Raw genomic sequence first — 12,500 nt, forward strand, 5'->3', positions numbered from 1 at the left:
TTTGAGTTCAGCGTCCTCGTAGCCTTTATTGGAGACGTCGTCCAGGCCACCAATCAGATGCTTGAATGAGCTGAGAGGGAGGTGGAGAGAGCAGCCAATCAGAACACACCATTCAAGATTTTTTTCCATGTTCATGCACACGTGCTTTTGCTCCTGTTTATCTGGCTGACTCTGGTTAATGTGGGCAAACTGGTGGACTCGCTCACGTCGAGAAACGTAAAATATAGGAGGTTATTTATATGCTACTAACACACACAGACTCAAGTGAAACTAAGGATGTATAAAGAAGATGTGGGGAACAGACAACTGAAGGACCTGAAACTGAACAGGACAAAAGACAGACAGCAGGCAGAGAACAGAGGGGACTAAATGAAAAAGACCATAAACTCGACGTGTAAAGGAAGCACAGAGACCAACGCAAAGCACCAGTTCAATTCAGTGTAATGACTTTAATCCAGTGTTGTTTAAAGAGCTTTTACTGTAAGATACACAGAACTCATAGAGACCTCAAACACGCAGAGCTGGCTCACAGCAGTGTGCTGAGGTCTGCAGTGATGCATCCATTTAAACTCACTGCCTTCCTACTGCAGCTTCACAGCGTGGAGGTGCTGGAAACCAGCCATCACAGCTCAGCTAACAGCTTGTCAAATCCACAAAGGTCAGCTGATCACAGCTTCAGAGAAAGTCTACGACAGCTCGTAATACAAATTCTGACTCATTTCTAAGAGGGGCTTTCCCCCACGCTTAAAGCCCACTGCGACGCAGGAGAACCTGGCAAAGGACCGCCCTGTCCTCTGACCTGAGATCAGTCTCAGTGCTCCATGGTGAAGGACGTCTCCAGGACAGACTCACATCCTGTGTGAGTGTTTTTACATTCACGTTAGGAAAGAGGCCGCAGCCTGAGGATCCACACAGGGAGGACTCTTTCCCTTCACTGTGTCCTTGTGTGGGAATAAAAGCTTTGATATCTATCACACTGGTCCACGCTGTGAGTTCAGGGCGATCGTGGCTCAAAGAGTTGGCAGTTTGTCTTGTAGTCGGAAGGTTGCCGGTTCGAGCCCCGGCTTGGACAGTCTCGGTCGTTGTGTCCTTGGGCAAGACGCTTCACCTACCGCCTACTGGTGTTGGCCAGAGGGGCCGATGGCGCGATATGGCAGCCTCGCCTCTGTCAGTCTGCCCCAGGGCAGCTGTGGCTGCAACTGTAGCTGCCTCCACCAGTGTGTGAGAGTGAATGAATAGTGGCATTGTAAAGTGCTTTGAGGTTCTCGAAAAGCACTATATAAATGCAATCATTATTATTTTAATTAAAAGAGGAAATAAATAGAGACCATGAGCTCTGTCACACCTGAGGTCATACATACAGCAAACATAACTGTTAATCATGCAGTTGTTCCAAACTTCAGATTTAATTTGCATCCTTTTAAAAGAGGCTCTGAGGTGGGGAACATCTCATTTAGTCCACCACCTGCTGCCTCCACTCCTCTCTTCTTCTGCCTCTTCCTCAGCTCCTTCATTTGCATCTCTTGTGGGTGAAGCCAAGACACGAGTAACGAACTCGCTTTGAGAAATGACAACAGGAGGAGGAACACCGCTGAGTTACAGACAATCTCAAAGGAGAGAAAAAGACAGGAAGTAGCAGCAGCTGAAACACAGCTGATGTGTCTAATGTCCAATTTGTTCTCTAATGTTTTCTATTGTTTTTGTATACATTCATCTGGTTTGTATGTATTTCAGCTGTTTGTTCAACAGTTCTGTTGTACATGTACAATGACAATAAAGGCTATTCTATTCTATTCTATTCTATTCTATTCTATTCTATTCTATTCTGATAAAACAGGAAATGGTTAAAGCAGAGATATGGGATGAGAAAGGTCAGGGAAAGGGAGGCGAAAACTACAAAACTGAAAAGAACCAAAAGTAACTGAACCTCCGAACCATAACAGCAGGTTATAGACGGCACCGGTGGGACTGTTGGCTTGTAATTGACGTGCTCTTCAGTTCCAACTGCTTTCCTTGTGTTCCTCTCAGGTAAATATTTCAGATTTACACTGATGGATGTCAGCGGAGTTCTGTCAAGGGAAGCCAGGCAATGCCTGTCTGTGAAATCTACCAGTCACGGCTGTTTGCATCCATCTTTCACATAACTGCCATCTTGTGGCCACAGCTGGTCCTTGTCTCTGGAAGCAGAATTAACTCCACCTCTGGCTGGGCCTTGGGGCCTTGGGTCCTGGTTATTGTGTCGCCAGGGTTGTGGGTGGGTGCATGGGGCTCAGCCCTGGTGCGGGGGACCTCTAGTGCATTGGCCCAACTGGAGGGCTCTCTAACTGGTGGGGAGGCTGTTACATCTTTTCAGGAGGTCTCCTCTCTCCAGGAGCTCACTCTGCAGGTGGGGGAGAGGTGGAGAATGAACTCAACCCTGCGAGTCTGGGAGAAGATTGGATGATGGGGTGGGTGCAGTTTTTTATCTGCGGTGGGGTCGGGTGGCCACTTGCCCCTCCCTTGACGACCACATTACTCATACTCTCATAACACATACAGTGGGGCAAAAAAGTATTTAGTCAGCCACCGATTGTGCAAGTTCCCCCACTTAAAATGATGACAGAGGTCAGTAATTTGCACCAGAGGTACACTTCAACTGTGAGAGACAGAATGTGAAAAAAAAATCCATGAATCCACATGGTAGGATTTGTAAAGAATTTATACGTAAATCAGGGTGGAAAATAAGTATTTGGTCAATAACAAAAATACAACTCAATACTTTGTAACATAACCTTTGTTGGCAATAACAGAGGTCAAACGTTTACTATAGGTCTTTACCAGGTTTGCACACACAGTAGCTGGTATTTTGGCCCATTCCTCCATGCAGATCTTCTCGAGAGCAGTGATGTTTTGGGGCTGTCGCCGAGCAACACGGACTTTCAACTCCCGCCACAGATTTTCTATGGGGTTGAGGTCTGGAGACCGGCTAGGCCACTCCAGGACTTTCAAATGCTTCTTACGGAGCCACTCCTTTGTTGCCCGGGCGGTGTGTTTTGGATCATTGTCATGTTGGAAGACCCAGCCTGGTTTCATCTTCAAAGTTCTCACTGATGGAAGGAGGTTTTGGCTCAAAATCTCACGATACATGGCCCCATTCATTCTGTCCTTAACACGGATCAGTCGTCCTGTCCCCTTGGCAGAAAAACAGCCCCATAGCATGATGTTTCCACCCCCGTGCTTCACAGTAGGTATGGTGTTCTTGGGATGCAACTCAGTATTCTTCTTCCTCCAAACACGACGAGTTGAGTTTATACCAAAAAGTTCTACTTTGGTTTCATCTGACCACATGACATTCTCCCAATCCTCTGCTGTATCATCCATGTGCTCTCTGGCAAACTTCAGACGGGCCTGGACATGCACTGGCTTCAGCAGCGGAACACGTCTGGCACTGCGGGATTTGATTCCCTGCCGTTGTAGTGTGTTACTGATGGTGACCTTTGTTACTTTGGTCCCAGCTCTCTGCAGGTCATTCACCAGGTCCCCCCGTGTGGTTCTGGGATCTTTGCTCACCGTTCTCATGATCATTTTGACCCCACGGGATGAGATCTTGCGTGGAGCCCCAGATCGAGGGAGATTATCAGTGGTCTTGTATGTCTTCCATTTTCTGATGATTGCTCCCACAGTTGATTTTTTCACACCAAGCTGCTTGCCTATTGTAGATTCTCTCTTCCCAGTCTGGTGCAGGTCTACAATACTTTTCCTGGTGTCCTTCGAAAGCTCTTTGGTCTTGGCCATGGCGGAGTTTGGAGTCTGACTGTTTGAGGCTGTGGACAGGTGTCTTTTATACAGATGATGAGTTCAAACAGGTGCCATTCATACAGGTAACGAGTGGGGGACAGAAAAGCTTCTTACAGAAGACGTTACAGGTCTGTGAGAGCCAGAGATTTTCCTTGTTTGAGGTGACCAAATACTTATTTTCCACCCTGATTTACCAATAAATTCTTTACAAATCCTACCATGTGGATTCATGGATTTTTTTTTCACATTCTGTCTCTCACAGTTGAAGTGTACCTCTGGTGCAAATTACTGACCTCTGTCGTCATTTTAGGTGGGGGAACTTGCACAATCGGTGGCTGACTAAATACTTTTTTGCCCCACTGTATAGGGCGTTGGGGGTGGGCACGTCATACCGCGTCCAGAGGACGGTCTGTGTATTCAAACCCACCTCTGGCGCTGGTGCCCAGCCCTCAATTTTAAATGCATATACACACTGAGGGTTTTCGGGAGAAGCCGTGCTGCTCTCTGGCAGGAAGCACCATGCCCTCCTGTGTTTTAGATGCACTTGAGAACAGCACGCAGCAACACTACATATGAGCGGGCGGAGGGAGGTTTGGGGTCTTCACTCACCCCGGTTCTGTTAACCGTCAGACTGGGATGCGGGGCCTCCCTGCTACTGCAGATAAGGAGGCGGTCCGCTTTCCTCCACCCCAGAGAGAAGGGTTACACCTCCTGGGTCCAGGTACGGTTTGCCCCTCTGGGGGCGGGGTACCTGCACATGGAATATACGGTATGTTTGGGGAGTGCGACTGTGTGCACAGTGTCTGTTTGTGTCTGTCTACACGTAGGGTGAGTGCCGAGTGTTTGTTTGTGTATATGGGGTGGGAATGCACGTTTGTGTCCGCGTGCGCCTGTTCGTCTGTGTCTATATGTCAGGTTGGGTCTTAGACTCAACCTCTCTGGGAACATCTCAGGCCATCCAAAGTACGGAGGCCGATCTCCCCTCACCACGCTCCCTGCCGGTGGCTGATGCCCTCAGATGTTGGTGTGTTGGTGGTTCTTGTCGACTGGGGCTGGGCGCTCATGTATGTATGTTTCTTCCCCCCTTTCTCACCGTCTCTTCTCCCCTCTCTTTCTTTCATTCTGTCTCCCAGTCATGTCTGTCCCGTTTGTAACAACTGAAAACAAAATAAAATAAATACATAATTATAATAAAGTTCAATCAAATGGACCAACATGGCAAGGCCATGATGATCCACTTGGTAAAGTAAATCCGCTCGGCCTTTCTTGGCCTTTCTTGGCCTTCAGACAACAATTCTGATGCTAAAGATCCAAACGGGACAGACAAAAAAGAAAAAAAGAAAAAAGAATGAACTCCACCTGATTATGGAGCCGCTGAACTCCGTGTGGGGTTCATGTCATCGTGGTTGTGTCTGTGTCCTGTTAATCGGACAACACTAAGCTTGTCAAGCATCGTGTTTGCACATGTGCATTTTTGATGAACCTCTGGACTTTGATGGGAGGCTGATGGAAGATTAGCGTGTAGCTAATCTGTCGCTAAGCTCTGCTTTCACTGCTCTGACATCAGTACGATCTGCACTTTGTGTGGAAACACAGCCAGCGTTAGCAGGTAAACAATCACTTTCATTTATCATGTGAACCACCTCAGCCAAATAATGAGCTAATTCATTTAGCACCTTAGTACTGAAAGCTTTAATTATGGGGGGGGGGGGGGGGGGGGGGGGGGGGGTACTTTCATGTACTAATTTCATGACAGAAAGAAAGTGTGAAATCATTTGTCCCAGACGGGGCTCCGGCTTCTTTGTCTGTAAGTTCCTGTTAATCATCTCCACCACTGGGAATAAAAATCCCCCAAGCTGCAGTCAAACTGTTTAACACCTGTGTGCTCATTTAAAAATCAGCACTTTGTGTTTGTTTTTTCTCTTTGAGCTCATTTTATGGAAGAAAAGAAAAGAAAAGAGCTTCATATGCTGCGCTGTGTGTGTAGTTAGCTGTGAGGCCCAGCAGGGGGCAGCAGGAGCTTCACTCTGCAGCTCCACTCTGTGTGTTTAAACAGTCAGACACAAAGTGAGGGCGCTGTGAAGGAGGAAAAATGGCCGACAGGTTCACCTGCTCAGGTGACACACGAGCGCCACCGCAGCACGCACAGGTGAGTTTGAGTGAACAAAATGTAACGACTCACTCTCTGTCGATGACCAGGCAGGTGACCGGCTCCGTGGCAACCACGTTGGCTGTTCTGACATCCTCCCTGTGGACCACACACACACACACACACACACACACACACACACACACACACACACACACACACACACACACACACGTTATGCTGAGGTAAAAGGCTGATTGCACAGCAGCGGCTCCGAGACTGCACCAGTGTAATGAAATATGAATGAAGTGCTGTTTTCCTGTACGAGCACTGCTTTCATTTCGACTCACAGATCCTTTAGAGGCATCTGTCATGGAGGAGACCTCGCTCTGCTCCCAGGTTTGTCGGACGGTGGGAATCGTGAGAGCGTGACACCTCAAGGCTCGAGGCTAACGAGGGGGAAACGGATGGATCGGTCATGCAGAGCAGACCCTGACAGACCGAGTAAGAAGCTTTTATCGCGGCTCGGGCTGCTTCATACTGCTGCTGGACTCCTGACTGCAGCTCACACTTTAACAGCCTTCCCTCACGTTCAGCAGCTGGAGGGGCTTCCCCCTGAACATCCATCAGGCCAGACAGCTTCATGTCCTGCTGCTCGCTGAGGTCAGTCGACCGGCAGGTGCTGGTGCTTCCTGATTGGTTCTGGGATGGCCGCCCGCTCCCTAACAGGGTTCAGGTCAAGAAGGAAAACACACCTGTTCTTGTTCATGTTTCACTTGAGCTTCAAGTTTGGTTCACGTGTTAATTTGGAAACAAACTCAGAAACCAAACCATTGTTTTCCTGCTCACTGAACATCTGAACACTTTCAGCTCACCTCCATCTTTAAACCTTCCCTTTCACTCATGTTGCTCTCCCTCTGACCTCTGACACTTGTCTCCACCCACTCCACCCTGCAGCACTTCTTTGACCCCTGGTACTTAAACCCATCCAGCTCCACCACCTCTCATCTGTCTTTTTCTGAATTTTTATGAAATTTGTTGCTTGTGGAATTTTGAATTATGTCTTTCAGGGTTCAGCGTGCAGCTCAAAGACGCTTCAACGCAAAGGGAATCAAACCGACGACCTCGGGCCACAAATACCCAACAGATGAGAAAGCTTGCACCTTTAATTCTTTTGATTTTAAAAAGGTGACGCTTGCGCTGTGTTGGGTTGGTCCACATGACGGAGCGATGCAGGTGAGTCCTCCGAGGTTGAACGTGGACTTTGGCCTGCGGTGAAGCTGCAGCGTGGCCTTCAGCCTCCTGCTGTCTGAATAAATGAGTCAGTGTGAGCTCCTTCCAGCTCTTTACAGAAAAGCTCTGAGACCGAGGCGCTCACACTGATACAGACACTCGCAGATGGGCCGGTGTGTGAACGGCGCTCCGCGGGGAAACAGAGAAACACTTCAAACCAATTAGCAGCAGCTGCGATGATGGCAGGAGGTTAGCAAAGCGCACACATGTTCCGACTTCACATGTGCGGACTCCGACACGCCTCATCTCGCTCCACCTCGAAGCTTCTGAGCCGCCAACGCCAGATTCTCCTCCAGGTGTTTTAGCTGAGATGAAATCTATTTGGACAGGACGTCCACATGCTGCAGCCGGTCCTCACAAAGATGGGAAACAAGCGTCCCATTAAAGTGCTCCCGGTGACCTCATTTCCTGTCAAACTCACTCAGAGACGGCGTTATGAGGAGCTGAAGTATGTCCACCCTGAATGACCTTTCACCTGTATACCTACAGGATGTGTGTGTGTGTGTGTGTGTGTGTGTGTGTGTGTGAAGGTGCAGCCCACAGAATCCTAAACATGTCGGTGACATCATCATCCTCCCTGCAGCGCCACCATCTGGACACTGATTCTGCTCCTTCCCACCTCCCATCTCACGTCACCCTCAGTCTAAAACCAAACGTTTTAGCCCCTCCCCCCTTTTCTGACTGGCTGCCCCTGACAAACAGAAGGTTTGATGAACTGTCAAAAACATTTTGTTTTGTCTGTGTGAGCTGACGTCTTTCAGGGCCGTCAGAGTGAACTGAGCCACACCTTCTGTTCTTCAGAGCGAATTTTAAACCAGCCTAACGTAATAAAATAACATATTTGGGTCACGTGACCTTACCCCTGTAGTGCTCTCTCTCCAAACCAGTCTCCCTTGACGAGCTCCCTGAGGTGTACAGGCTGCTGGGTGGCTGAATCCCCCTGGGTCACATTCACCTGTGAGGATGTATTGGATGAGGATGAGCGGGCAGATCAGTCACTAGGAAACGAATGAGAGGAAGACGAAGAGGAGGATGGACTGACCTTCCCTTTGCTGATGATGAAGAAGGTGTCTCCTCGGGCTCCCTGTCTGATGATGTACTCTCCATCCGAATAATGAGTCTAAACCCAGAAGACAGCATCTGATTGGAGTATTTACAGGCCCACTCCCACAGAAGAAGACGAGGGGGCGGGTACAAACTCACCTCCTCCATGACATCCGCCAGTTTGCTGAGAGTTTCCTCAGGAAGACTCTGGAAGGTGGGAACGCTGCAGACACAGACAGGAATGATTCAAACTCAAAAGTTGGAGTTTGTTGTGAAAAGATAATAAATACGAGATGAATGGAGCCATGTTCCTCATCACGGAGTCTGTTTGTCTGACCAGAGGACCAATAATGCAACTCTGAGTAACCACTGTGGAGGGACGGTGAGTATTTGTGACATATACAAAAAGCACAGACTTTTAATCTTCAGCTGAGCTTCTGATCGCTCCGCTGATTCAAACAAACCGCTACAAAAATACTTAAAGTCTGTAAAACAGAAGAGCCGACGACAGCGAAGACGAGAATACGATCACGTTATGAGACTCTTTCTATTTCTCACTGATGTTATAGTATATATTTATATTATCACATTTATATTATTCATAATGTGAATATTATTACAACCTGAATTGTTCTGGAAAATACATCAACATATTTATTCCATTTTAGTTTTGAAATGTTCTCATTTATAATGAATGAATGTATTTCTCACAGGAAACTGGACTCTTGGTTGGTGTCCTTCCTTAAGACACATCTGTGGACAGCTGTGTTGAAGTTTACCTACATGTGCTTTACTTTCACCGACTAACAGACTAATAAATAATAAATACAATTAATAAACAAAATAAGCTTTGTAAGCCTGAGAAGGTTTCTGGGTTTACTTGTAAAACTTTTCCTAAACTCTGGCATTGTTGACTCTGTCATCGACTTTTAATGGCAGTTTCTCACCTCTTCAGGAAGTCCATGTACTCGGCGTGTTTGATGAGTCCGGTTCTCATCATGATGGTCTGGAAGCACTGCCGGTCGATGGCCCACAGCTTCACATGGGTCAGAGCTACAAAACACACATTTAGCATCATGAGCGCATCGACAGCTCCGCGTCACTTTGACTCAGTTAAAGGAAACATCCTGAAAGGATGCAGAGGGAAGGATCTGTGGCTGCTGTGGAAACACACACTCCAGTGTGTACAGCCAGTGATGGTGTGTGTGGTCTGAAAATGACACACACACATGTGATGAAAGTTTTGTGTCAAACACTCTGCACAGAAATTTCTTCATAAGAATTTTCTTCCAGAAATCCCTGAGGCAAAGTTGTTGCTTAGTAACATGAACCATTACAGCTGCTTAAAGTCCAGCTTGTTAACAGCAGCGTGCGCATTAACAGCAGCGTGCGCATTAACAGTGCCATACACATTAATAGCAGGTGGCTGTTAACAGTGGCGCGCTCATCTACAGTGAAGCGCACATTAGCAGTGGTGTGCTTGTTAACAGTGGCTTGTGCATTACCAGCGCTGTGCATGCTCATTTACAGCACCATGCTTGTTAACGGGAGCACGCTCATTAATAGCAGCGTGCTTGTTAGCAGCGGCGTGCTCATTAACAGCGGCGTGCTCGTTAACAGCGGCGTGCTCGTTAGCAGCAGCGTGCTCGTTAACAGCGGCGTGCTCGTTAACAGTGGCGTGCTCGTTAGCAGCGGCGTGCTCATTAACAGCGGCGTGCTCGTTAGCAGCAGCGTGCTCGTTAACAGCGGTGTGCTCGTTAACAGCAGCGTGCTCGTTAACAGCGGTGTGCTCGTTAGCAGCAGCGTGCTCGTTAGCAGCAGCGTGCTCGTTAACAGCGGCGTGCTCGTTAACAGTGGCGTGCTCGTTAACAGCGGCGCGCTTCATTTGGTTAACAGATTTCAGCTCTTTAAAAGTCACATCTCTGACTCATGTTTTAACAGGAAGTCTTTGAGCTCATTAAACACAGTTTGTCTGCTCGTTACCAGCAGAGCGTTTCAGAGTGCATCTCACGTCCTCGACTCCAATTAGTCGTGATTCGATCCATTAATACTGAATATCTAATAGATCTAATGCAGCCTGAAGGAAGTGTTTGTGCCAGAGATGCTCGGTGCTGATAGTAAAAACGATTACACCTGGAGACGACGACAAACGGCTCATAAATGTGATGCCGTTTATTTTTCAGGGACTGCTGGATCAGATTGACTTATGCTCATTATAAAGGTTTACTCTGAGTTACAGAGAGCAGAGGACAATACCAGAGAGAGCACAGTCATTTCAAACAGACCAATCACTGTATAGGACTGGGTCCTTTTTCTCTGGAGTCTCAAATCTGCGTGCTGACATCAAGATGACGCAGGTTTGATTCCCCAGACAGTCGTAATGTTGAGCCAATGAGAGGAGGGCAGAAATGAGGCAGTAAGCGATACTCTGATATCAGAATTAAATCAAACTTCAGAAAGAGAGGAACCCGCTGGCTGTGATCAGTGTCTGAGCGAGGACCAGGAGCTGCCAGGTTTTACTACCTCTGCACACAGCTCACGCACCTGATCTGGTGTATTTGGTGCATTTGGTACGTGGTGGTGGGTCGGTATGAGTGTTCAGGTTCAGGTTACTTTAGGGGTCGTGGGAGCTCACGCTGTCAGTGTGGATCAGGACGCTTTCAACATGTAATCTGTTAGCCATCCCATAAACTCCAGCACTGATGCTGAGACTGAGGCGGTTGCCATGGGTACAAGTCATCCACCTGAAGTTGCTGGCAGTTACCGTGGCGATGCAGAGACTTGCTCAAACTTCCTTCAGTTTAATGAGCGGAGGTGTGAGGAAACACGAGCACACATGGATGGATTTTCTGTATACAGAAAAGTCTCACTCTTACTCCCACACTACTCCGCTCTGCTTTCCACCTTTAAATACTATCTTTCTGAGACTAACAGATAAATTATATATTTAAATAGTAAACATACAATCTTTGTTTCTGTAAGTTTGTAATTAATAGTCTAATCGTTTACATGGTTTCTGGAATTAAGAAGCTTTAGCTTTGTGGCTCCTGGACGCTCTGTTACCACAGTGACCTCACAGCAGCCATATTATTGGTCACATGATGTCATTAAAAATGCTCCAAAAGGCTCCAGCAGCACAAACACGGTCCAGAGGTCCAGTGCAGCCCAGCAGACAGCTAGCTGCTACAGCCACCTGTATCACCTGTCAATCAAAGAGGCCACGCCCCTTAAAAAGCAGACAGCTGAGTTAAAAAAAATCAGGTGTTATAAAGGATTAAATGATCCATAGAGACCAAACATTTTGTGCATCAGGCTGTAAACAGGTTTATTTTAACATGGGACTCCACTGACTCACTGCTGCCCCTGCTGGATGTCGGAGGAACTGCAGGTTGTGTTGCTTCAGCGCTGACTTCATGTTTCAGCTGCAGAACCTGTAACTCAGACTGATGATGACTCTGACCTGGTGCATTACACCACATTACCTTCTCTGTGGTGGTGTCTCAGTTGCTGTTTGGCCATTACTCTTTATTACTTTTTCCACTGCTTTATGACCTGCTGCCTGTTGCTATGGAGATACCAAGTGTTTCTGTAACCACGGAAACAACGGGAGACCCTCAGAGCGGCAGATACAACGGTCTGAGCAGAGTTTACAGTGCGAGTGTGATTCAGGGGGGCGGACGGACCGTTATTAACATCTATTTATAACTAACCAGAGTGAACATCAGAATCTCTACAGTGCGTGTGCTGTAAAGGTCAAAGGTCAGAGTTATTCATATTCAGAAGCATCTTCAGTCAGGTCAGAACCACAAACAGCAACAGAAACACTCTCAGGCTGTTTGTTCTCAAAGGGCCGGAGTCTCTGTGTGATTCCAGGGTGGTGTGATTCCAGGGTGGTGTGATTCCAGGGGCCCATGTGATTCCAGGGTGGTGTGATTCCAGGGGCCCATGTGATTCCAGGGGCCCGTGTGATTCCAGGGTGGTGTGATTCCAGGGGCCCGTGTGATTCCAGGGTGGTGTGATTCCAGGGGCCCATGTGATTCCAGGGTGGTGTGATTCCAGGGTGGTGTGATTCCAGGGTGGTGTGATTCCAGGGGCTCGTGTGATTCCAGGGTGGTGTGATTCCAGGGGCTCGTGTGATTCCAGGGTGGTGTGATTCCAGGGGCCTGCTCTCTTGACACCTGACTGATTTACCTTACGTTTCTGACCCACCTGAGTCCGATAATAGGAAGCAGGCTCAACTACAACTCTGAGTTTGTTGACCCTGAGCTGAGGGAAGCTCAGGTTTGCTGTCCCAGGA

The 12,500-nt window shown here is 47.8% G+C and overlaps 1 protein-coding gene across 1 annotated transcript in view; it reads right to left on the minus strand.

The window, feature by feature from the left end:
- LOC308390240 (cGMP-dependent protein kinase 1-like) overlaps positions 1 to 12,500 on the minus strand; it is an 81,799-nt gene that overhangs the window by 19,984 nt on the left and 49,315 nt on the right. Inside the window, exons 4-9 of the mRNA XM_080872010.1 lie at positions 9,151 to 9,256; positions 8,363 to 8,426; positions 8,202 to 8,279; positions 8,020 to 8,114; positions 5,960 to 6,025; positions 1 to 70 (exon numbers count right to left, since the gene is read on the minus strand). The exon at positions 1 to 70 is cut by the window's left edge and continues 5 nt beyond it. Of these exons, the coding sequence (XP_080728136.1) occupies positions 1 to 70; positions 5,960 to 6,025; positions 8,020 to 8,114; positions 8,202 to 8,279; positions 8,363 to 8,426; positions 9,151 to 9,256 (479 nt within the window). The remainder of the gene's footprint in view (positions 71 to 5,959; positions 6,026 to 8,019; positions 8,115 to 8,201; positions 8,280 to 8,362; positions 8,427 to 9,150; positions 9,257 to 12,500) is intronic.

Source organism: Rhamphochromis sp. 'chilingali', assembly GCF_963969265.1.
Source record: "Rhamphochromis sp. 'chilingali' genome assembly, chromosome: 22".
NCBI lineage: Eukaryota > Metazoa > Chordata > Actinopteri > Cichliformes > Cichlidae > Rhamphochromis > Rhamphochromis sp. 'chilingali'.